The sequence below is a fragment of the Mya arenaria genome, chromosome 6 (assembly GCF_026914265.1).
Source record: "Mya arenaria isolate MELC-2E11 chromosome 6, ASM2691426v1".
NCBI lineage: Eukaryota > Metazoa > Mollusca > Bivalvia > Myida > Myidae > Mya > Mya arenaria.
The window spans coordinates 66,317,008-66,343,946 of NC_069127.1; the positions used below are offsets into that span (position 1 = coordinate 66,317,008).

At 33.8% G+C, this 26,939-nt stretch overlaps 1 protein-coding gene across 9 annotated transcripts in view; it reads right to left on the reverse strand.

Moving 5' to 3' along the window:
- The window catches only part of LOC128238321 (KH domain-containing RNA-binding protein qki.L-like), a 43,472-nt gene extending 24,733 nt beyond the window's left edge, over nucleotides 1-18,739 (reverse strand). For all 9 annotated transcript variants that reach the window (XR_008261667.1, XM_052954133.1, XM_052954132.1 and 6 more), the window contains exons 1-3: nucleotides 18,496-18,739; nucleotides 3,294-3,427; nucleotides 1,541-1,657 (exon numbers count right to left, since the gene is read on the reverse strand). Coding sequence is in view for 8 of the 9 variants with exons in the window: in XM_052954133.1 (XP_052810093.1) it covers nucleotides 1,541-1,657; nucleotides 3,294-3,427; nucleotides 18,496-18,622 (378 nt within the window). In the remaining variant the exon portion in view is untranslated. The remainder of the gene's footprint in view (nucleotides 1-1,540; nucleotides 1,658-3,293; nucleotides 3,428-18,495) is intronic.
- Between the last annotated feature and the right edge of the window lie 8,200 nt (nucleotides 18,740-26,939).

The following is a 26,939-nucleotide window of genomic DNA, read 5'->3' on the forward strand; positions in this document are numbered from 1 at the left end:
TCCAGCAAAAAAAGGACATTTTAACTATCAACAAAAACACCTGGCCATAAATTTGTGGTTTTGTTTACAAAAAAATTTTAAGACTGCAGGACAACCATAACATACGCAGATATTTTACTGCAACATAAACAAAACCACACATGCTGGATTTTCCACCATTTCGCCTTCTTACAGCAACACTCGCCAGTAATTTTCTTGGTTCAATTAACGGACTTCGAAAAGACTAGTTCCCCTTGCAGAGAGATCCCTTTTTACCAAAAAAATCATATTAAAATTCATTTTAGAAGGGAAAAAAAACGTATAAGCCACTGCTGTCTTGGCTTTGGTCAGTATATTGTTAATATGTTTTGATATTGAAACAATCACTGGACGAAGAAGTCTCTTGAAACTTCTTATTCTTAACCTCTTGTCTGATGATTGTGAAAGGTGTCAACAAATTTCTTTAAATCCATTACAAATGTTCAAATAAGTTTAATATTTAATTAGGCCAAACAAAAATTGGGGTTTGGTTAGGGTTATATTCTTTTCAAAAACAGGTAGGCTACATAGGTAGGTTTTTTTATTTCATTTTTCTTTTTAGGTTTTAAGTAAGAATGTTATTGTCATCATAAGAGAATTAGGTGTTTAAGTAATATTCTGTATTAAGCCCTTAAGGTTTTAAACTAGATATTAAACACCTTTTTTATTCTTATTTTTTTAGAAATCTGACTATAAACACACAGTACAGTAGCGCTTATTTCATAGGTAGGTTTAGATGACCCAAACCAAATGTATTTCATAAGGCCGTACTCAAATACCACAGATTAAGCCTTTAAGAAGTTTAAATTAATTATTCTGATTTGTTTTTAAGGTCAAACTCAAATTTGCAAGAAAGTAATTTCAGCACATAGTGTTGTTAGCTACATCTACTTAATCTTGCCTGTCAATCAAAGCTACAAAACAATATTAAAGTGTCTTCAAGTTTTCACAAAAACATGTCCCAAGAAAGCGTCTCAAGACAAAATAAGTTGACGTCTCAGACAAAAGAAGTTATCAATTATTTTTACTTTCCTCATGTTTGAGATGCATGGTACATTATTTGATTGAATATTCCAGACGTAGGTTCAGAGCAAGCCAGCCTTCAATCATTCATGATAGGAAGAAACTATAGATATACAAATACTGATTTACATTTCCATAAAGAAAACAAAACTTAGCGTCTAGATTCTCTGATGGCAGCTATTCTTTTACTCAAGTTTCTATGAAAATCATATTGAGAGACTGCTACCAAGTGCAAATGCAACCAAATAAAGAGTGATCTTTGATCAAGATCTTTTGAAGTTTTCCAAAAAAATATTAGATCTGGCATTTCATTTTTAAATAAATTTTTGTGTCAGCAAATTTGACATTTTAAAATCTTAATAAAAAATCGGACAACTACGAAGGCAAATAATCGATTTTTGACAATGCTCAATCATCGTTTAATCCCGACAAACAGTGATAGCCTTACTTCGCTATCAAGAAATAAAGTTTTTTTTGTAACACATTACAAGTTTGTTACCTTGGCCTTATCTCGCATGGAGCCCTTGCCGCGGACCATGACCTTGCAGCCTGTGTACTGTTCTAGTTCCTTCGCTGTCATACCACGTGGACCCAATATACGACCAACAAAGTTGAACTGAAAATATGAGAAAGAAGCTATTAAGCATTTTAAGCAATTAAAATAAACAAAACAAAACATTCATAAATTAAGACTATGGTAAAGTGAAGTAACATATAATTTTGGCATCCGCTTTCTGCTGTGCACTGTTTATGATTTATGATCCTGAAATGCAGCTTTTTGCAGCTTTTAATGTCTGCTCATGTTCTTAAAAATATGTTTCTATATAATAAACAAAATATGATCAATCTTTGCACAGACCAAAGACTAGGGGTTTTATTACCTAACGACACAGTTAAGAAATACCTCCTTAATAACTTCTTTATAAATGCATTGGTCGAAATGAGCACAGGCCCGCAAGCCCTGCACTGGTAAAATGTTTTCCGGGCTTGCTCAAATTCTGGGTTTTATACAGCAGGGCTTGTACAAAATGTAATGCATAGCAGTAGTATATGAATTCGGGCTTGTTCATCCAAAATTTCTATGACTTAAGTGTGCAAATCAATCTTGACAAAATTAACAGCTCAATTCCAAATACTTGTCAAGAAATAATGGGTAATAATAGCACATACAATGAACTATTGATAAGACATAATACCTAGGTATTCCATGATAATATATCATAGACATTATCTTGCACAAGCCATTAATAACACACTGTCATTAACTGCCTCATTCATAGTATATTCACACATTCATGAGCCCAACATGCATCTACTTCAAGATAATAATGAAGGATATTCTCCCACACGCTGCAATTAACATGCTTATTATAATCTTTACAATGATAAACCACTCATTATTTGGATTAAACACAAAATATGAGCATTCAAGTGAATAACTTAAAAAAAGAGACAAATAACAGTAAAAAAATTAAGCAAAGCTTACAGACTAATGATTACATAATTTATGATAAACTTTACTTTGCACTCTTTTAATATCTATTTCTATGTTCTCAGAATAAGGATTTCACAATTTATTATACCTTGAACTATAACACTTTTGATATTTATTTATATCTTGGCAGAATACATCTTACATGATATTACCCAGAAAATTTTATGAGATTTAGATTGCCTGTCATTAATTTCACACATAAATATTTACAACAGCTCTTGACAATAATTCATGGGAACTGCTACACCCACATACTATTAGTGCATAGTGTCACAGGTTACATATGTACCACGTTTCATGTAAATATCTTAAACGGTTGGACTAATGGCCAAGGGTTTTAAGTTCTTGCGAAACAATGATATCAAGGCAATACGACCATATCTTGACTTCCAAAAACAGAAATGATACTTATAAAGATTGGAGCTGACACTAACCAAAGTCAAGATTATTTCAACCTCAAGGCCACAAAAACCTTGCATCACCAAAGCTCCAGCTAGGCCTAAATAGCAAGATGGGGCACCTTACTGCCCCATTTCAGCACCCTGTTACCTTCCTACTACACCCTGCTGTGCCCTTTTGTTTGACAGAGTCAATATTCAGAGAGCAGTACATTTTTTTATATATACACTAAATGTTGACTCTTTAGTGCCCCATTTAGTCTCATTCAATGCGCATCTAAAAAGCACTGTCTGACCTAGCACCCTGCCCTTTTCAAATCTTAATTGGAGCAATGCATCACCAAAGCACAGCTACTTACATCTGGGTGTTCTTTGACTGGTACGAAGAGTTTCTCTTGGAGGGTAACCACCGGGCCCTGAGTGTCTGGGAGATTGAGCGGCTCTCGGGCCGTTGATTTGTTGTGGAACAGGCATAATCTCACTCTGTTGATTTCTGCAATGATATAGAAGTAGATAGCATTTTGAGAAAAGGTTTTATTTGAATGTCTCAAAATTCGTGGTAAGTTGTCTACCTTCTTAAACTCTGTTCAACAACATTTAAAATCTCTCACACTGCTGGTCTTCTCAACAATATCTTGGTGCTTTCTTTTTTTAGTTTACTGCAACAGCCTAGAAATTGTTGGCATCTTGAGAAATGGGGCTTATCAGCATTTGAAATTTATGCTGAGTTGTCTCTCAACTCATTTGCTTGTTATCTCTTTTTCATCAGCCTTTTCAATTCTAAAAAATTTATTCAGTGTATGGGAAAACGTTCATCAAACTCAATACAGATACCAAAATTATGCACGGAACTACAAAGAATTATACAACAATACATAATTCTACAACCATAATGCACACATTATATAACTTAAAGACATGAAAACACATGACACATAAACATATACAATACATCTAATATAAATAATGCAATATAAATTATTTTTCCTGACAGCGGAATCCCCAGAAAATGAATAATATGCAAAGAGAATGCCAACGATTTTCTTATATTGCCTTCATATCCTACTTTTATCACTCTTACAAAACACACTTTTCTTCATAACTCAATCAAAAGCATATTTTATGCATAATCAAATCATAATAAAAGATGTTATGTATGTTTGTTATTCATGTCGAAATATAGCTCATTTAGTTAATGTTTCTTGTTTTCATATACCCAACTTTAAGTAAAGATTCTTGTATCTTGTATAATCATTAAAGGGACTGTACACCAGATTGGCACCAAAAAAGTTTTTTTCTGTAACGAATCTCAGGACAATTATCTAATAGAATGTGTTACGCTTTGATATCATAATTGTAAAAAAAGTACCAAAATGTAAAAAAAAAGTTGTGTCGGGTTCGTACCTGTGTCGCCAAAGTTGCAGTCCAGCGTCGTATCTACTGAGCTACGAAGGCTTACTCTAATTGAGTGAAATAATTAAGCTATAAACCTACCTCAGTAATATCATGTGATAACAGCGACTAGCCAATCACGCATAAGGAATGAATTCTACCTGGTAGACATACCCAGTAATCTTTTTTAATGGAAAAATACTAAATAAAAGCTAAAATTAAATTAATTGTAAACTATGTGGTACTTCAGATAGTAAGTTTCAATGCATTGTAAACATCAATGCCAAGTTTATGTCAGTTTTCGACAATTTTCTTTTTTTTCGCTATTTTATCATACGGAGTACAGCCCCTTTAAAACCTAATAATGTTGAGTATTATATTAAACATCTATTTCTTGGTCCCTAACTAAGAGAACTTAAACTTTGCTCCATTATCTTTAAGCTATTCTAATCTAAGATCTTGATCGCAGTGCTATCTAATCCCCCAGAAGTCTAGAACCAGAAGTATTAAGCCTGAAGCTGGAAATTCATCCATGCACCATAAAAAACAGGTCTAATATTTGGAACAAGAAAATTAATTTCTCACAAAAGTCATCCTCAGTTCAAGACAAGACATTTGCAGATCCTCAGCCATGCACTGGGCAGTTTTCCTGGCATGTTAATGCAGTTTCGTGTGGCATGTTAATGGGTACATTTCTGGAAACATCCAGCCATTATATTCGGCTGTTTACAGGGTGCTAGCCAGCTGTATGTATTTATTTGTAATTTTTCCTGCTATTTTCATTACTTCAATGTAAATGTTCGGCAGTTTAGACACAAACAAATACTTTAACAATGCCAGGACGTCATTTTTGTACTTTTATATATCAGGGTAACTATCAGACAGCAAGAAAAAAATCTGAATATATAAAACAGTCCACTTCAAGCATCGTAATGAATTATTCCTTCATTTAAAGAACTTGGCTATAATTTTCTTGTTGGAATTACTTTCAAAGCCGTCATTATACCTGCTCTTCCTGGCTTCAATTAATTTTAGAAGCAGAAATAGCTCCAGGGTCTATATTTTCTTTTCTTTTAAATTCTGATCTATTAACAGCTTCATATCAAATCTTGATGTAAAATGCCTTCTAAAATGTGCAGATTCTCTATGAGTTTTGGCACTATATCCTTTACTATTATGTTCAGCACATGAGGAAAATGTACTGAAAAGAACACATAATGCACAAAACACTTCATCAGTTTAAGATCTTTCTCATGTCTGGCTATTGTAGCAATTTGAAAGACCTGAGACTGTAATATATTCAACTGAAAATGATTATGAAAGTAATTAACAGTAGTGGATTTCAACACAACAATTATCATAGCCCTCAATTGCCAATTTCCTACCTACTTCTACCTCTTTCTATACACAAATAATGACAATAAAATAACACCCATGGCAGATTTGTCAAGGAAAATTATCGACCTTATTCTCATTATTTTAGAGTTAGTGCAAATCAAGCCTACTTTCAGAATAATTTTAAGAATAATATACCCCCAGTTCTGACTGTAATGACATTTATAGTTTATAACTGTATTGATGTTAAAACTGGACTTTTTTCTTTTCTGAATATTATCAAGCTAGTTGCCTTAAAGGCTAATAACAAAACTTGTAAAATAATTAATTACTTTTCCTTACATTTTAATTATAAAACAATTTGACACTCAATGTGTAAGTCATTCTGTCAGTGAGCAATACAGTACATCATACATTTTCAATTACTCATTTACTGATGCTGAAATATGCATGTGTGTTTCAATTAACAAATTTCCTTGATTGCTCTCCTCATTAGCTGAGAATGTGCCAACCAGAATGTGCAAACGTTCAGCTGTCAATCATTCCGATACCCTGTCAACATATCTATCACCCAAGTCACTGGCCTTGAGGCTATTAGCATTAACTGGAAATTGATGAGTAGAAAATGTAATTATGATGTTGCATATAAAGCAAAGAAGCTATCTTCTTTGAAACCCCATGACTAGTAATTGCATGCATAATTTATTAGCAAAATGATGGTTTTACAGTAGCAAACAGTTAAAGAGGCTCCTGGCACTTATAACAATGAACTACTGAGGGTCAAATTGCAATGTTGTTTGAGGCAGCTTATGCTCTCACATTGTGACACCATCTTTACTTGAGCACTTACGTGCTTTTTGAAGGGGGTTTAAATGTCACCTTTTAAAACAAACAACGAATAGTAAACCCAATACTGAAAAAAGGACAAGAAATCCTTTGAAAAATTGATGCAAAACATTTTAATGTTTCACATTTCAAGTATTCTTTTTTTCAAAGTCGAGGCGCACAATGGTCATGTAGCTGTCCCAAAGGTATTCAAGCACTTCAGGCTTTGAAATTCAACATCAGCCGCAAGCACTTATTTTGTTTTATAATGTTTTGGCTTTGGAAATTTTTAAATTACTAATCAATATTAAATGTATCAATTAATTACGGTTAATAGGATTTGGAACTACTGCAAACACTCCATCTCTTATGCTGCTGTAGCACCCCATCCCTCTTATGCTGCTGTGGCATCCCGTTCCTCTTATGCTGCTGTAGCACCCCGTCCCTCTTATGCTGCTGTAGCACCCTGTCCCTTTTATGCTGCTGTAGCACCCCATTCCTCTTATGCTGCTGTAGCACCCCGTCCCTCTTATGCTGCAATAGCACCCTGTCCCTCTTATGCTGCTGTAGCACCCCGTCCCTCTTATGCTGCTGTAGCACCCCGTTCCTCTTATGCTGCTGTAGCACCCCGTCCCTCTTATGCTGCAGTAGCACCCTGTCCCTCTTATGCTGCAGTAGCACCCTGTCCCTCTTATGCTGCTGTAGCACCCCATTCCTCTTATGCTGCTGTAGCACCCCGTCCCTCTTATGCTGCAGTAGCACCCTGTCCCTCTTATGCTGCTATAGCACCCCGTTCCTCTTATGCTGCTGTAGCACCCCATCCCTTTATGCTGCTGTAGCACCCCATCCCTCTTATGCTGCAGTAGCACCCTGTCCCTCTTATGCTGCTGTAGCACCCCGTTCCTCTTATGCTGCTGTAGCACCCTGTCCTTTTTATTAAAACCTGGTTTGAACCCTAGCATGGGTATATAATGTGATCATTTGCATGTGTACCCTGTTTCAATAGAATATCCTGAATGGTTTGGAGTCAGAGGTATGGCAAACATTATTTTGCTTCCTGGCACTGTGGCATGATGACAGCAAAGTATTTTATGTTCATACCAGAACTTCTAGCTAGAACGAAAGACAAGCTTAAAATGAAACTTGTATTTCTTAATTTACTGAGTACCAAAAGTGCACGTACTTCTTAATTATCTAGTCAAAGAGTGTGTTCTGGAGTTGTGGAGTGCCTTTTGGTTAACTTTTATCAAAAATAAAATAACAAACTTTTAATATATTAGATCTGTTGTCTTATCAATACAATCATACCTAAACCATTTGCCAACTGGCACTGAACAACATAATTCTCTGCTAGAAGTAATGGTGTTTACAATTCTGTTCCAAAGTTCAAGAAATATAAATCAGGTGAAAAACCTGTCCTCTAAAATCGTTAATGCCAAATTGAAATAATTAGTAATTTAGCATGAATCTTTGCTACTACATATTTCAAAACAAATTTAAACTTCAAGTTTCTATAGCCTCTTGCTCTGCCTTCAACACTGAAGATAAACATGCTGGCAATGGGAGCATTCTAAGATGGGCTTTGAGACATTTATTCTCACAACCATTTCCGCTGCCGATTATCTTTACAGATCAAACAGGAGAAAGGTATGTTCCCCAATTTTCTAGACTATGTTCAAGCATGTAGCACTCAACAGAGTAGCAAGCATTCTAACAGCTACCCAGTGATTTGTGCGCCAATATAGCTGAAACACTGGTACGTGGAAACAGTTCCAGGGCCCCATTACATACAAGAAAACACAACCAATCAAAGCAACCCCTTCAATTAAGTCAAAACATGATATCTTCATGCCTCGATTACCAATTTCTGTAAGAAAACGATTACCAATTACTGTAGGAAACAGCTTGCAAGTTTGCCCTGACCCCAACTAGCTGAGAAAGTAATCAGTCGAAATTTGGAGTCATGTCAACGAAAATTTGGCTAATGCAGGGTAGACGGTGCCAACTCATTATTAGGCAATGTCAGAGGCTGATCGCGGTTACACAAATTACCAAGTGCCACTATCTCTAACTTTGTGCATTCCTAAATAAACAATAGGGCAAAAAACCCAGTCACACTGTTTACTCAGCAAGGTATTGGATTATTCAACAATTCCTTATTACTTAGAAAACAAAATAGCACAGTGTATCTTGGCTTTTGTCTTGCTGTCTCTCGTTAGACTATTACGTGTTTGCATGTTTGTGTGGGCCAGTGACAATCGAGGATATTTTTAATTTTCTATACATGAATTTCACTTATATTAATGTTGTTGAATGCACCAAAAAACCAAATAAGAGTTTAATTCTGACAATATACAGCCATCATCAAAACAGAAATCTAACATTTATAAAAGTTTCCACAAACTGTTTTTATGGCTTAAATTTCTTTTAAAACATGATTTCTTATTCTTCCTGAATTAAATTTTCTGATGAGAAGTAAAAAATTGAATATAATTTCTATAAGGAAGAAACTTGAAACTGTTTGCCATGGTATTACTTTCATATAATATTCATGTTTTTCACAGACAAGCAACTTTTTCTCACAAAAAAGCATAAGGTATCAAATTAACCAGGTTATATTTAATAACCACTTTTCAAATATCGGTCGGGTTGTAACCTTTCATAATGTTTTTATGTCTATATGATACCAGGATGAAGAATTTTTCCTGGTTTGGTTTTCTGCAGGTGCACGCTTAATTTGTACATGATGATGTACATTGGTATGTTTCCATGAAATGTTTAAGGATGGGAGTTCAAAAGTATAAAAGGTGAAATTTCAAAGTTCTGCAACGTAATATATTTGAAAATGTCTCCTAACAAACAAAATGTTTAACAATGGCACCAATAAAATCAGCCCCAGCACATTTTGAGGATTTTTTTTTTTAACCTTTTTTGCGAAAATAATCTCACCCTCCAAGCTACGTGTACATTAGCCTGTCTTGGGTTGGGAAGGCAACAGTTTCCCTTGCGTCCATGCATTCACACCAAGAAGCGGAAATAAAACTGACCACAAATCACACTTTCAGTGACAGCCATGACAAGCATACCAAGTCCAGTACAATTAAAAATAATGATAAAAAGACATTGTGGCCATCAAACAGTTTTCATTTATCACTTTATGTCAAGGCAAGTGAGTACAGAATCAGTTTTATTGTCTACCAAATTTATTATGACATAAGTGGTTAAAAAATATACATACTTATCGCAAGGTCAAGGTAAGAATATCAAGAAGCCAAATGTAGAAAAATAATAATTGAAAAATAATGAAATCTACATCAAAGTTTTATTTCCAGATAATTTGCCTACGGAGCATCTAAATAATAATTGAATTAGTTTCTTCATAGGGAACAGAATAAACAAAACCTAAGACTGTAACTTAAAAGGCTGATATTCAAGTTGCTTCTAGACCGCAATTTTCACAGAAATCATGTTGTTCATCCACGTATCACAATGACATTAAAGTTGAAACCAATTTCAATAATATTCACTGGCAAGAAGCAATTCTTGTTTCTTATTTGAATGAGCTGTCACTCCCCATGGAAATGTCTAAGACATGGCAAAGCCCTATCAATCTTTTGCGGCCCAGCAGTGACAATATTCAGAAATAACATGCAAAATCACAACTGATCACTGATTTTTTTTCTGCGTACAAAATTTAATCATTAATTTCTAGGCATTCACACTGGAAAGAATAGCATTTGGGAATAATTTTTTGTCAGTTCTAATGTGATTATTTTCGATTTCATGAACTCGGCATCAACAATTCCATTAAAATAAAGTCAATATTACAAAAGTCTCTAATTCTCCACTTATGGTAACAGCAGTTAGCACCAGCTTTGTGAAAATTTTCGAAGAAATAAATTTGCAAAACAATGCCTAAATATTTAGTCCCATGACTAGTGGTGTTACAGAAGTACTTTGAAAGTTTGGCTAGCAACTATTAATGAATTGCTAACATACAATACTAAGATGTCATTCAAAACGTTGTTTTTCAATTCTCAATAAAAAGATAAAAATGTCCTAAGCTGTAAATCCCCATACATTTCTTCCTTGTTTCTTTCTTGGGAGAACATCTTTCACAGTTCTTTCTCTAGGGTGGCGGTATGTCTCTGGATGTGCCTGTCAAAAGCTCACAACCAGAATCATCTAGTATCTCTCCGATAATTCTATGACTTAACACATCATCACAGACAGCTTTAATGATACCAAATTGCATGAAAAAGAACACTTGTTCAAAGGACTTGACTAAAATATTTAAAATTTAGGTAAATCCCGAGGGAAAAGTGAAGGAATTGACATGATTTCCCCCTCCCTGATCTATCTAAAAACTCTGGAAATCATGACTGATGAAAATCCAAGATAACTTTATCAGCTGAATATGCTGCACATGTGGTAATGCTGATTGTTTAAGGATCAGAGAAGTTCTTTGTGAATATGCACACCAGGGGAATACCCACTGGGATTACTCGGAAATAAAATAAAAACATATACATGTAGATTAAAAACAGTCAAGAATATAATTCATACTATGAGAAAAACTTTTATCTACATATAATGGAACTGAACGAATGCCAGAATAATATCGGACTAATGGTTTTAACTAATTCAATATATGAAATCATAAATCCTAGATAATTAAATAACGATTCCCAATAACTACTTCTATGTATGATCTACCACACATTTAGAAGACATATCATAATCATGATAATGTTTAACCTTATTTTTACAATGCTTTCTCACTAAATTCAACAAACCAAAATTGCAACTATTGTGCACAAGGTTAAATATTTAGACAAGAATAAGAAAGAAGAACACACATGTATGTGATAATTCTTTCGCTTTGAATGTTCATTCTTCTTTCTGTCTCCAGAAGTTGAAAAATAAACAAGCTTGACAATAATCCCCATACTGTCAGAAAAACAAGCCTTTGACTTAATTGGAAATAAATTGATTTGTTTGAACAATAATAAACATTCTTAGAGAATGTGCACTAAACTTGAAGACAAAGCTACTTTTCCTTTTTTGTTTCTCAAGTTATTTTTCCAAAAATATATCAACCCCACCATCTCACTTTTCCCCTAAATTATCTTCTTTCAAATTGATAGAAAACGTTTCTGGGTTCTTGAACAAATAGAAGCAATGAATCATGTGGTCTTGGATAGAGATTGGTCTGTGGGTTAAGTGAAATCACATGTATACATTCATGTTTGAGTAATGACATGTGGGTCTAGAGTATTCTCCACAATGGCAACATTGCTAGAAACTAATATCCTTTTTACCGCTTAAAAATGAGCATAAGAAATAGACCCATTCACAAAGTGTCTAAGGACCTTCCACTTTTGCCTGAAAAAGCCTGAATTTTTACACTAGCATTCGTAATAGTTGTGCATCATAGCCATTTTAACAAGCCTTAGTATAATTTATACAGTCCAGCAATCCAAGAAAGCATTTTAACTTTGCAGAGGTCCACTGCTACAATTGGGATTTTAAGACAGACATATGAGTGTATTATAAAGATAGAACTGCGTCTTCAAAATAATTTCCTACTAACAGCTGGCGAATAAATGAAGAAATCTTCAAAGATTCTTCATTCAGTATAAAGTTATGCAAATCAAGGACAAATATCATTGCTTCATATCGAGGTCATTTACCACAAATAAATTCAGCCATACCAATTACACATTCCATGCATGAAATATTTTAAAGAGAAATACAAATTTCTGGAAAACAACCCCAGCGCATTCCAAGAACAAGTGGTTTAAATTTTCCTCAATTTTTTATATATACATATTTTGGCTTTTCCCATGAAAAACTACTAATTTTATGGGAAGAAAGTTCAAAGCAAACCATGGACAGGTTAATGGGCCAACCACATTTAAGTCTTGAAAGTTTTTCTAGCCAAAGGGATAGATTCTACCAGAATTTTGTATTTAATCAAAGATCTCCAATAATAAACACATAATCAATGGGGATTATTGCAAATGAACAATCTTTCAACAATAAGAGGGGAGGTAATAATTGTACATCTGTTTCTTATTTTACCATAATTTCTGTTCGTTATTTGTTCCATAATAAAAAAAAAGAAGTACAATCATAAAATGAGGTAATGAAGTAGCCATTTTAACAATGTACTGTTGAATCTTTGAAACTATAGACAACAAGGCCATGATTTGAGATAATTAAACCATAAACTAAAACAGAAAGAACATCAGAGGTCAGAATTACATTTCATGTTGTAATTTAAAGGCTAGTAGATGATTTATTTATTTTCTGCCCTGAACAATTTGCGTTTTGATTGTTTTTACCCCAAGTAAAGTGCAAATTGTTCAGGGCAGAAAATAAATAAATATACATAAATATATATATATATATATATATATATATATATATATATATATATATATATATATATATATATATATATATATATATATACATATATACACATATACATATATATATATATACATATTCAACTGAGAGTATATTAAAAATCCCAAGAAAACTTCATCAAGCTGATATGGTTTTAGCCAGGTTTAATAACCAACAGGGTGCTGCGAAATGGGGACAGGGTGCTATTAAAGGGTGGAAGGGCAGTTAATGGGCTGTGAAGAACTTGAACTTAATGAATTTGATTGAAAATGTTGGGATTGGGTTTAATTGCAGCAATATTAAGTTTCAACTGTCAAGTATGTAAAGTTTGTAATCCTATATAAAATCAAAATATATTTGAAAGACTTGAAGTATTCTATTCAATGAAGACAGAAAGGTGTCCAAGCTTGGTTCATGAGACCATATGGGTGCTTTCAAAAAAGGCCAGGGCGCAGCACTCATACTTAACTCTTAAGCGAAAACCCTAAGCTGATATACATTGATGAATTGAACAAAACCAAACGGAATAGTATGTAGATGAATTTGTTCAGCTTGCAAAGACAAATAAATATAAATATATGACATGAGTGCACTCCCCAAATAAATACAAACAGAAGTCCATTATCCAACTGAGATGCATCTTTAGATACATGTAAGCAATTATGAGCCTATGGGGCCTATCAATATCCGATCAATCAGATTTCGGGCTCTCAACAAAGAAAAGGCACCCAAAACTGGTAGATCAGATAACCAATTAACTTGGGGAGGAAGGCCAACAAATCTGTAAAATAGACTACCATCTTTTGTCAGCTACCAATTATTTTTTTTGCAAACCGATATGGCCCGATAAGTTCAGTCATTATTATTAATGGAATTCTTAACATAAAAATATCTTTTTACTAAATTTAAGACTAAATTTAAAAGATTCATTGTCTTTTATGTGATGGAAATATGCTATTCAATCTGTTTTACAAAAAACAAAGTCTGCTATAAATTTAAATGAATACTGCTGTTTTGCATTGGAATTTTAATAACCATGCACATTTTCAAGTCTTAAAACTTGTTTTAGTACTGTAACGCAGACTTGCAAGATTACATTATAATTCATAAAGCTATGCAGAATACAAAGAAGCAACCCTGAAACAGGGAAGAACAACCATTATTAACATTATCATATTTACCATACAATGGTATAACAGTCTTTTCATGGTTGCCCGTCATCCAGTTTCTCATATTTCGAATAATAATTATATGCTTCCTAGCAAAAACTGTTTCATTTTCATACCTGGGATAGCATTACCATATTAAGATATAGAATTACTTTTCTGAATATTTAAGGAAGTTTTTTCGTTTATAAGGATGTTTCCCTGTTTGTCTATAATAACCAAAATCTGAAAGGCGCAATTTGCAAATAACTCTCCAGTTACACAAGTTCAACTCATGTGGATGATTTAGTCAAACAAACAAGTCAAAATAAGAATGGTATCAAATTGTTTTTAACAATCATTTTCTTTCAACAAATAGCTCAAACTGCCAATATTATGCTTTGAAGGCATTCATGTATTTGCAATTCAATATTATTCCTTAATTTAAGCGCCCTAATTTCATAATATTTCCTGCTTTTAAGTCAGTATACCCGAATTAAGGAGATTAATAAAATGACCAATTAATCATCTGGCAAAATGACATGCATTGGTAAAACATGTACCATATTTGTCAATAAATAACATCGCAGTTGTTTAAGATCTTCTATAACAAGTTCAGACATGGCAAAACCACTATGAATGGTGTCTTTAATTCTCATCTAAATATTGAATATTTTCCATACAAAACTGATAATAACTCCTGATAGGTCAAAAAACACCATGGCCAAGATTATAAATATTTCAATAGGGTTATTATAAAGTTCTTTCACATACTTAAAATAAGTTTAATCCTATTTTGCTTTAAACAGCAAACTTTGAGATTAGTATACACACCCCAACTTCATTTTACTAAAAATTATATTAAGACATAATTTAATTTTTAGACCCCATTTTCCTATGAAAATTCAAAATAATTTTTATTATTTGGGAAAGGGAAGCACATATTTGTTTTATGATTTTGCTAGAGAGTGTACTTATTATGTTAAAATAGTTTGCAAATTTAAGTTCATAATTTTTAAACATTTTCTGGAAGCAATTCCTCAATAACGTGTGACTTGCCTTCAATATATGTTAAGAATTGAAAAATAATTGGATACAAAAGAATTCTGAATATCATAAAATCAATAAGACAACAATTAGGATCTATTTACTTAAATGGCATTCATTCTGTCCTGCCCTCCCCAAATTGTATCAATTGGATCTGATTTTTGTACCAAATAACAAGTAAACTTACACTAAGATTTTATTTGAAGAACCCACAATTTAAACAGTACTTCAAAAGATCGTTTACAAAGCAAGACTAACATTAAATGCTTCTGCTTTATACAAACAAATAGGACAAATAATACAAGTAAAATTACGATTTTAAATCAAAATTTTACAAGAATATAAATGATCTGCAAAGAAATGATTTGGACCAAACTATTTGGCACGTAATGATCATGGAATATATGAGTAAATTCCATCTTCTTCCCCATTTTCTACAAACTAGAAGTGTTTATTTCTGATTTTGATGATAAATCAGAAGATCAAATCGTTAAAAAATAATTTTGAGGTAACAACATTCAGTGTTCAACATGTTTTGTGCTTAGGAGTCTGTTAGACTTCAAATGAAGAAGTATTACTTAAGAGAAAACCTAAGTATCATTTTTTTTTATCTTAGTTTCAAATAAAAATAAGTTTGAATGAATATTCAAATGGACAAAAATACTCATACACATGTATGTAAAACTATCCTCAGCATGAACTAGGAGCATGACAGACTGCCAACCTAAATATTCTACAGAGCCCAAACTTGACATGAACATAAAAGAAAAGTTGGTGACTTTAAGGAGATGGACAGTGCTCCAGCTAGGCCTATATAGCAGGGTGGGGCACCCTGTTGCCCATTTCCATCCTGCTGCCTTTTTACTACACCCTGCTGTGCCCTTTTGTTTGACCAGGAGTCAAATTTCAAAATAAAGTATAAAATAATAAATATCCATCATTTCGACACTTATGTAAAGAAAACAGCTAAGGTCTTAATAACATACAATAAGTATTAAAAGTAGATACAACACAATCATGTCAATAAGAATTGAACACTTGCCGTTGCAAGTGCCCCATTATGGCTCACTCAATGTGCATCAAAAGTGCCCTTTCTGGCCTAGCACCCTGCCCTTTTCAAATCCTGGTTGGAGCACTGCTGTCATGTATATATATCTTCACATATAAGCATATGGTACCAACTATTTAACAGAAAAAATAGCACAAACAAAAGCCTAGAACACACGCATCAACAAAACAAGACACGTGTACAAAAATAAACAAAAATTAAACAAATTCAAACACAATCTATTACCTGTTTCCTGTCGACTTCAATATCTCCAGATCAGCTGGCGATAATTTCATCAAGTTTTGTTTGTAAATAGGTATTTACTTTGAAGACATTGATTTCTCCTTCCTGTTCGAAGATGAGCGATCACATATTGCTATTTTTTTTCAGGACGTTTTTTTGTCTGTTTTAGTACTTTTACACTCAAACAGTATGACAGGCAGAAAAATATTGAAGGCAGTTAATGTGTTGATACCCTCATAAGCATAAGTAGCACATCTTTAACAACTACATGCTGGACTTAAATAGATAGATTTTTGAACATTTTTACCGAATATTGGTATTTTTATGAAAAAAACATGACAAAAATGGACCAGTTTAAGGATTTTTGAGAATTTTAAGTCTGAAACAACTTAAGATTTTATTTTATTTTTACATTTGCAAAGCCCGAACATTTTGATCACAAAGCATTGTGGCATTGATTTAATTTATCGGTTTACCACTTATAATATGATAATTAAGTGATCAGACTTTGATATCTTTAATTTATTAAACATTCATTTCATTATAATAAGGTACATGACTTAGGCTGGTAAAAATGTGTCACTTAATAACTCTGAAAGTATAAAATTAATGTTGCAGAGTGAGTCAAAGTGCTTTGAACACCTTGATAAATGGTGAAAATCATAAGATACACTTCACAAAACAAGCTTGGCAAATAACTTCAATACTATTGCAAAAAAGGTTCCCTGCACAGTGAAAGACGTTATTTGCTCATCGCTGGAAACCACTAATTGTAAAGTTTTCATATTACGAAACAAGAGGAGAATACATGTTCTACAGAATACTGGGTCAACAGCTACATATACAATAATTATGGTTTGGATGGCAACCATCTCATATTTCATGGTTAATGACATACAATGTACATCAAGCAGGAACAATACTATTATACACAACTGACAGAGCTTGATTAATAACTGCAATTTCATAATGTTCTAAATTAGTCCATAAGTATTTTACAGATATTTTTCACAATATAATGCAATTTACTGCATCATCTTATTTCCAAAAAGTGCACATAAAACGTCGTGTACTCAGTAGTTGCTACTAAGTGTCTTTGTAACTTTTAGTTTTTAATCAAGCTTGGTTTCAACAAACCGGGTACTGCATAAATATGAATTATTTATTAGTGACGTTCCAAGATGTGTAGACAATAATAATAATGTTATATGTACTCATGCTAAAGTGCAACAAATTTGCAGAAGTGATTTGCACTGCAGACAAGTATGTGTGGTACCCGAGGTCTCCTGGTGAGCTTAAAGGAAAATGTTATTACAAAAGCAAATCTATATCCAACCTTCGTGCAATGTACTTTTACTACTGCAGAATATATAATGTACATGTATACAGAAGACATGATAGTTAAATGTATGCAATATACAATTTTAGCCTAGTTACATTATGACATTACATTTGCAATGTTAAACTCTATACAAGAAATTCAAATTTTTGCAATGATCTTGAATACTACCTACTGTTTATTATTTTGACGTCTTATCGCAATGTAAACACTTATTTATCTATTATAGCCGTAATAGGCTACAAATGCTCTTAAAACTGATAAAAATTGTGACGACATTTTGGTGGCAAATTTAACTTCTGAGTGGCAATGAATACCGCAATTTTACTCAATTTCAAGAGTTTTCTTTTGTAAAATGCAAACAAAAGGCAAACTGTGTATTGGATTATTAGTCAGTAGTCTCAAAATAACTTCCAACATGGCTGCCGGTGTAAACTTTGGGAAGTTAGCACGCAGTTATTCAGTGAAATAAAGAAAAGAACTTCATCAACAGAACAATCAAATCATAGAACAAAACAAGACAGATTAAGATATATGCACGCAATTAATATCCTTTTAGGTCAATTATTAGAACCAATTTAGTAGCAGGTGCTCGTTACACGCGCGAAGCTGGACCCGAAAACGAAAGTTTTGACGGACAAATAAATCTAGCTCAAAAGTTCAAAAACAAAAATGACATTGCGCCAGTCAAACTGTCTTGAAATACAACTTCCTTATATGATAAACTCAACGCAAGAAATACAATTTGCCCGAATTGTCCGCTCAAAACTTACCTTCATCTAAAAGTTTTTCCAAATGTACAAAAACATTAGGAAATGCTTGTATTTGTTTCTTGTCTTTTAGTAACTGTGCTAAATACTCCGGATTGTTACGTTCATCTTTGTTAGTGTCTGTCCCCATTTTGTTAAGAAGCGTAGAGCTCTGTGGCAACACTACCTGAGTTAAAAAGGTTAGATTCCAAACTACAAACCAACTAAAACTAAATCCTGTGATCCTCTTTCCAAACTATTATGAACACGTGCGACTACTGCGCATGTGCGAGTTTTGGGCGATTGGACTTGAAGCGTGCAGAGGGGGGATCGGATAGGTATCCAATTACACTTCGGCATTTTGGCTTATATTTGGGACTGCTATTTTAGATTTTACTCGACACAGATAATATCCAATAGAAATTTTAAACAGAAATCACTCTTTGAAAGACAACTATTACGAGTATTTACACTTCTTTAGATTACCTGTTCATCTGACTCACATGTTAAATTTCATCGACTGAACCAGCTACCGAATTATGCCTACCCATGCATATCGTGATAGTTAATACACATCTTAACCAAATTACCGTAAATACCGCAAATACTTTAGAGCATTCATGTATAGTGACACATTAAATTATTTCAGATGCGGAACGAATTGACACAAATATGATTACAATTTATAATTGCTACTGCATTTGTTTTATTTTATTATCCAATCATGTTATTTTTTAGCAGTTAAGAAATACTGCTCCCAGATTCATTATTCGTTCGGTCGTTTCGTTCGTTCGTCCGTTTGTCCATCCGTCCGTTTGTCCGTCCGTCCGTTTTTTGTCCACTACTCACAAGCAAACTCACTCAAACATTTTTATATGAAATATTTTGTGCAAGTATCAATGGATTATTTTAAATATTGTTTATATAATATATTATATTGCAAATTATGAGAATTGCTGACTCCTTCAAATTATACATCATGCGTTTTCGTGACAAACAGAAATAAATATTTCATTATTTTACATGTAGATTTTAAACTATGCATGAGAGGATGGAGGTGTTGGCAGGCGCTAGGACGACCGACAGAAATAACGCGAGTGGGGGTGGGGGGAAGGGGATGGAAGCCTTTACATTGAATATTTGTACAATTATTGAATTAAACATTCGATCAGTTATAGAAACTGACAAAAATTACAAGTCTGACAAAAATATGCTTAAATCGACATCAGTAAGCGGCCATACATAAATTGCATAGACATTGCAAAATATACAAGGGATTTAACTCGAGGTACTAAGTAAATTAAGGGCAGTTGATTATTGTTCGCATTAATATCGAGTTACTTAAAAAAACAGACGAAAAAGAATTTTGGTGAAGATGCAGGGATTTAAAGTTATTAATTTGGTCAGTATCTAATATATCAAACCATTTTACTGGGGCATATGACACACCCTTTCCCGACGGTGACGGTGATGCGCAACGCAACAACTCAGTGCCCAAAGTAGTTGGTTAAATTCAATGATTAGAACAAGCTACATGAATATACATTACGTGGACTGTTCCCCGGGTCTGCTAGAGTCGTTTGGAAGTGATCTATATTTCCTTCTAATTATGCCTGATGGTTTTACTGCACTGACTTCCAAAAAAACGCCGAAATCCTGAAACCGAAATTGCCTGCCAAATAAAACAAAGGAATTTTTGACATCTTTCATGTGCCCATCAATAACGGAAACAACATAAAATGCAGAAAATAATACCCGAACATACATACCTGTACCTACGCAAATGTCATGTTTGTACTTTGTTAAAAATATCAGACGGCTTTTCTCACAATAAGGCCACCATTATTATAAAGCTTGTTTGGGTTAGCTCCCAGAAATGCTAGCGCTCCGATTTTTAGCTTATCCGGTAGTCTACTTTTGCAGTTAAAGTTTTTATTTCATTACGGAAATAAGGGGTTATAAAGAAAAAAACTACATTACCATCCACCCCTCAACATGTAGGTCGGATTAGCCCAAACAAAAGTTTTCTTAGCTGTGGCCTACGTCACTTGTTATGCTATCAACTTTAAACTAAAGGGACGTAAGCTATACAAGGAACAAATGCCAGTCCATCTATTAGCTCTAATGACCAAAGACCGGAAGAGCTTAAATATTGCTTATATTAAATTGCTATAATTGTGATAGTGGACGGAATAGAGCTTCCAACCTTTATCTGATCTGTACCACGGACCTATAAACCATGGTTTATAGGTCCGTGTCTGTACATAACTTGGACAGTTGTTAGATATCCACGAAGCCTGGGTACCTTTCGAAAACCAGACATAACCGCCCATGCATGACTGGATTACGGCCCTTGAAATTGGCAACATCTGTAATCAATAGAGCCTCCATAGTCACATTGCACGTAATATGTTACAAGACTGTAATTGTGGCATCCATGAAGTTACACATAATGCAGGAGCGAATCCAGAATGTGACGTAAGAGGGGAGTAACTTTGGGACGAAAGATTTTGACGTGAGCCCCTTACTCAGAACCAAAATTCATTTCGTAAAAAGTGTTGACTTGGAGGCGGGGATACTCCATCAATAATTTTAACAATTTCTAGTCCAAGATGGTGGATTTTGGACGTATTTCATTATTTTTTTCTTCTATATTGAAATAAAATTTAACTTGGACGATTTGGAGGGGGGGGGGGTGGCGGGTGCACACACCCCTAAACCGCTAGTGGAATATGTTCCATGTGAAGTATCAATATGTTGCCTATTGCCCATACGTACATGCCGTCTGGATAGAATATGATAAAACCATGCCATTATAGCAAAGGCCCTAATTTAGGCCTCTTGTTGTTTGAATGCCATTAATATTATGGCCATGCATCCCAGTAGGCTACATGTATCGTCTATAATCATATGGCTTATTCATATATATTGAAGTAAAAAGGAATTACCCGGGTTTAAAAATATATGACTGTCATGATGGGATCGAACCCCAAACCCTGACTCCACAGGTTATGATAGAGACGCGTACACACGGCACGAATCTGTGTGCCGTGTTTGTATATGATGCTGCTATAAAGCAAATATGTTTTATTGATATATAACATATTAATGCCGAATGAAATATTAAAATATAAAAATACAGTGTATATTTGTGGTCAACGGTTCTTATTTACGAGAAAATTTTTATTACCGGCACCGCGATGTGTGAAATTAATATTGAAATACCTGTGCGATCGACGAGAAACTGTCTTTGAAAAAGAGGCATAAATGGTGTTTATTGTGGTGGTTGGACTCGGCCAAAAACTATTCACAATCTTATATATTCATGTATGTGCACTTATAATTCTCTACAATATTTTCGTCCATCATCGGGGGAGGCTTGTATCCCTGTCGCGATTATTTTCCCATCTATCATAGCTGACGTTCCACCATTTTCGGAGAAGTGTTGCTTTGAAGTCAATCGTGATCATCATTATGATTTAGTTCTTGACGTTTGCCATCTCTGCACTAATGTATCCGGTAATGAGAAAAGCAAGTGAATGCTTAACTTCACACGCGCTTAAGAAAAAAAAACACATATAAGAACTGCATGACCTTGTAAATGATTCTATATGAATGTATGACATGTTTGTTTACCCATCTATAATGTTCCACGTGGAACTGTAATAAAAATGCCGTTTTATCCGTCCGTCCGCCTGTTCTTTCGTTTTTCGTGTCTGCTTCATCATTTCTAAAGAAACGTTATGTTTGCCTTCTAATAGCTGGCGCGGCGACGTGCAAACCACGTTTTCCAGTCAAGGTGACGACAAAAAAGACTGCCATCTTTACCCCAATAAGTTATAGTGTTAAGGGGTTAAAGGTCGTCTTAATTATGTTTGCAATAATACACATCACTGGCAATCCATTTAAACTTAGATCAATAAATACAACTCTATAACACTACATTTAATTAATGATCTCATTAAAAAAAAAATACGAACTACTTCAACTGATGTACCTTTTATTCAAATACTCATGGCCTATTACAGGCATACAGAGTTAACAAACAAAATGCAATAATAAAATGGAATGACGAAAAATGGATACACATAACATACAAAGAATGACATGGAAATTACTCTCTACAACACTACAACAAGACATATGTACAATGAACAATGACGAAATAGTTTGCATGAGAAGAAAAAAAAGAAAAGAAAAAAAGGAAGGTGGAGTTGGAACTCAATAAAATTTATCTTTTAAATTTGAACAAAATAATTTTTATGAATTTAGCTCATGTAGCTAATCTAATTATAGTAGAGATGTCAGTGCTACACATTAATTTCTGGAACTTTAGTGTATTTGGATACTGATAGTAATACTTATCGATACACTTTTTCCTATCATCACCAAAAAAAGAACATCTCAAAAGATAATGAAACTCATCACCAAAGTCATTTATATCACATAATGTACACTTTCGTAAAGCCCTATCAACATTCATATAACGACCACTTACAACAGGAATACAATTATTTAAACATCTAAATTTATATATCATATAAGCAAGATTCCATGAAACATTTGTAAGATAGTTTTCCAACTTAAATTCTGTTTTGAATAATCTGTAGCTCATACATTTAATAAAAAGTGTTAATGTCACTTGACCAAGTTTGCTTATACTGATCTTGCAAAGTCAATTTTACTTTACTTTTAAACATATTTACATTTATAACCGATTGAGAGAGCCAATACTCAGACAAACCTAGATTATTTAATACACTCTCCACCTTAACAATCCATGGGCAACTGTAGACATTATTGATATGCAAATTATACATAAGTTTATAAAGGACAGCACAATATTTATCTGCTTTTCCGGAGACTAAAGAACTCCAAAAGTTGAGCATTCTTCCCTCAGTCTTAAGATTAATAGGGTAAACACCAAGTTCACCAAGAACCATAACAGTTGGAGTTGATTTATTTAACTTAAGTATCATTTTATAGAATTTGAGTTGGAATTGAGTTATAATAGAATTATTTTCAAAGCCCCATACCTCACTACCATATAACAAAATAAAAGTTACCAATGTATCAAATAGCTGTGTTTGAATATCTATAGGAAGCAAAAGTTTTCTAATTTTAATCATAACTGAAAACATTGCTTTTCTTGCTTGATTACAAAGATGTTTTTTGGTTACATTGAACTTACCATTATAATTAAATTTGACACCAAGATAACTAAAATCATCCACAACATCAAGTTTAACATTATCATAATAAACAGTAGGTTTATTTCTTATTTTACCTCTGAAAACACTACAACTTTCGTTTTAGCAGAATTTACAGTAAGGTGCCATTTCTGACAATACTCAAACATTGTATTAAGAGCTATTTGCAATTCATTTTCACTTTCAGCAAACAATACTCGATCGTCCGCATAAAGCAAAAGATATAACCTCAGATAAACATCCAACTCACTTGTATCAAAATGTGTGTGAATATAGATGTCAAAAGAGAAAGACCTTCACATTTTACAGAAATAAATTGAACTAGATCATTAAGAAATAATGAAAAAAGTATTTGTGAAAGATTTTCGCCCTGGCGCACCCCTAGAGTACTACTGAACGTATTGGACAGCTCTCCATTAACCTTTACACAAGATTTGGCCTTCTGATAAATATTGAATATTAGTTTCAAAATTTTCCCGTCAATATTGTAATTCAGTAACTTCATCCATAAAGCAGTTCTATCAACACAGTCGAACGCCTTACGGTAGTCAATAAATGAACAGTAAATTTGTTTGTTTTTTTGATAAGTAAAAGTCTACCAACATCTTGAGAGTATAAATATGATCAACAGTACCATACTTTGCACGAAAACCCGCTTGTTCCTCAATTAGCATATTTGAATCTTCTAAAAAGCCATTGATTCTATCATTTATGACTGAAGTAAACAGTTTCCCCAAACAACTTAATATTGTTATCCCTCTATAATTGTCTGGATCATCAAGATTACCCTTATTGTTATAGATTGGAAGGATAATTCCAACACACCAAGAATCTGGAACTTGACCAGAATCTAATAATAAATTTAAAAAAATACAATATATAGGAAGCATTAATTTTCTTGTTTGGAATACTTTATATATTCATTTAATATATTGTCCTCAGGTGAACATGCTTACCGGCATACATCCGAGGTTGTTTTCGATAAAAATGGCCGAGGAGCTCCGAGGGCGGTAATGCGGCTTTTGTTTCGTCATTGCTACGATATACCTCCTTCAAACTAAGAAATGGCTGGAGCCCTACCAAAAGTGAACGTTTTCATCCCATAACTAGAGGTTCACTTCTAAAGGTGAACGTATTCTATATGAAATGCCTAATAGATGGTGGTTTTCCGGTACAAGTATTAATATTTTTCGCATGAAGCCATCTATCAGTAAATGAACTTAATTATTTGATCGTAATTGTATCAATAATTTATATGATGCCATATTTTTATGTAACATAAGTAAAAAAGACTGTGATCACATGCCAGCTGCTCAATTAGTTCCTAAAGTACCATTGCACCCTTATATTTAGAGATGCATCTTTATCGCATAAATTCAAATCTCAACAACATGTTCATACTAGCAATTACAAAATCAGGACTTAAATTTCCGCAAAAATAATTTAAGTTAGACCCCCTGAAAATGCAAAGACATGAAATAAAACAACAAATTGTTTTAACAGAAGGGAAAACAATACTTCGGATAAAAAATGAAAAAAATAGATGTTTGCATTGCATGTATAAACGTTGACAGGTTTGTAAGAGTTTTCTCGATTATTCGGATAATAAATTGACAAATTTCATGTTTGGTTCTTAATTCTGAATATATAGGTCATACAGTGAAACTCGCTTTCAATCACTCTTTGATTACAGTTGTTACATAATCTTTGATGCCTTTGTAGATGTGAGTATCGACCATGTTCAATCAGTAAGTCATGTGAATATCTCCTAAATTTAGACCGCAGTGCCGTAGCCAGACTTAAAAAAAACGCCGAGACAGAACGGTCTATGAGGGTCCGGGGGCATGCCCCCAATTCGGATTTTTTTTTTCGCATTAAGCGATTTCCCAGGAGTATCTTTGGTCGATGGTTTGTGTACATTGAGGCAAATGAAGTGAGTCGAAAAGAGTTATTTTTAGAGCTATAGAAATTGTTATATGCCCAAAAAGGTGTGCCTCAGTGTAGCTACGGCACTGGACCGTGAGCTGTTCTCAACTTGGAATCGTTTAAAAGTTAGTTTTCTTTGAAATATGTATGTTTATATTGACAGCACGCTTCAAGACGTCGGGGGTTATTTATTGATACATTCCAACTTTGATGATAATATTCCAGTATACATCTGACAGTATCAGGCTCTTTAATTAGAACTGCACATCAATAACTAGAGGTGCGCCTCTGTTTTGGCACTCAGCGTCGCCTAGATTCGACGATGCTTAATAAAGATCAAATTGAAATTGAATTTGAATGTTGCATGTTTCTGCTAACAATATTAGAGAAATTGAGAAGGCAGGGATTCATCAATTTCAGATGTTTTTTGTAGCTGTTGAACAGACTTTTGTTAAGTAGTTATCTGTTATGTTGCAGATTGCAATCATTAAAATGCAATCATATACCGTATAATTGCTTCACCAGGGTGTGAACAGTTTCCAACCACATTGCAGGCATACTCCCGATATACCCAAGTCGTAGATACTGGCAAGTGCGTATCAATGGTAAAACATTAGAACTGAACAAAATCAATGAGTTTTGGCATATGGTTTAGTAAACATCTGCACCGGGAACGTCAAGGTCACCGTCTTTGTCGTTTGTGTTTCCCTTCTATCTCTCTTAATCAGCTTCGTCTAAAATATCGTGCACAGTATCGAATCATAGTAGGAAATTAACTGTATAAATAAAATCGTCGAAACCAAAACATGGCTTGATTTGTATAAAATGTAAACAACAATTATAAAATTTACACAATTTGTAAAAAATACGTCGTGAATCATCAGAATTAATTACGATCGTTTGAGATGTTTATTAAATATGTCATTGTTGTTGGATTTGCCAAGAAAATTAAATGAACGTGGTAGGTGATGGCAATCAAAAGAAAAAGAGGCCGGATGGTTAAGCACCACGTACAGTGTCGGTGGAAGGCATGACATGGCGAACTACAAATAGATAGTAATTATTATATCGACGTCGCTTAAGCTCTTTTTGCGAAAGTCAAGGAGTAGATGAATACAACAAAACAGGCGAAAATGCTCAATAGTGTTTTCTACAGATAAAACAGGTATATCTCGAAAGGCGGCAGAAAAATAAATAACGCTAATTAGCTGAAAAAAACACAACTTCAACGATAATTAGCTGAAAAAAATCCTGTTGTTGCTTGATTGGTAACTCCTTTATGTTTCTGCTGCCAAGACGTAAGATTGTTTATGAATCTTGTTCACATATTTT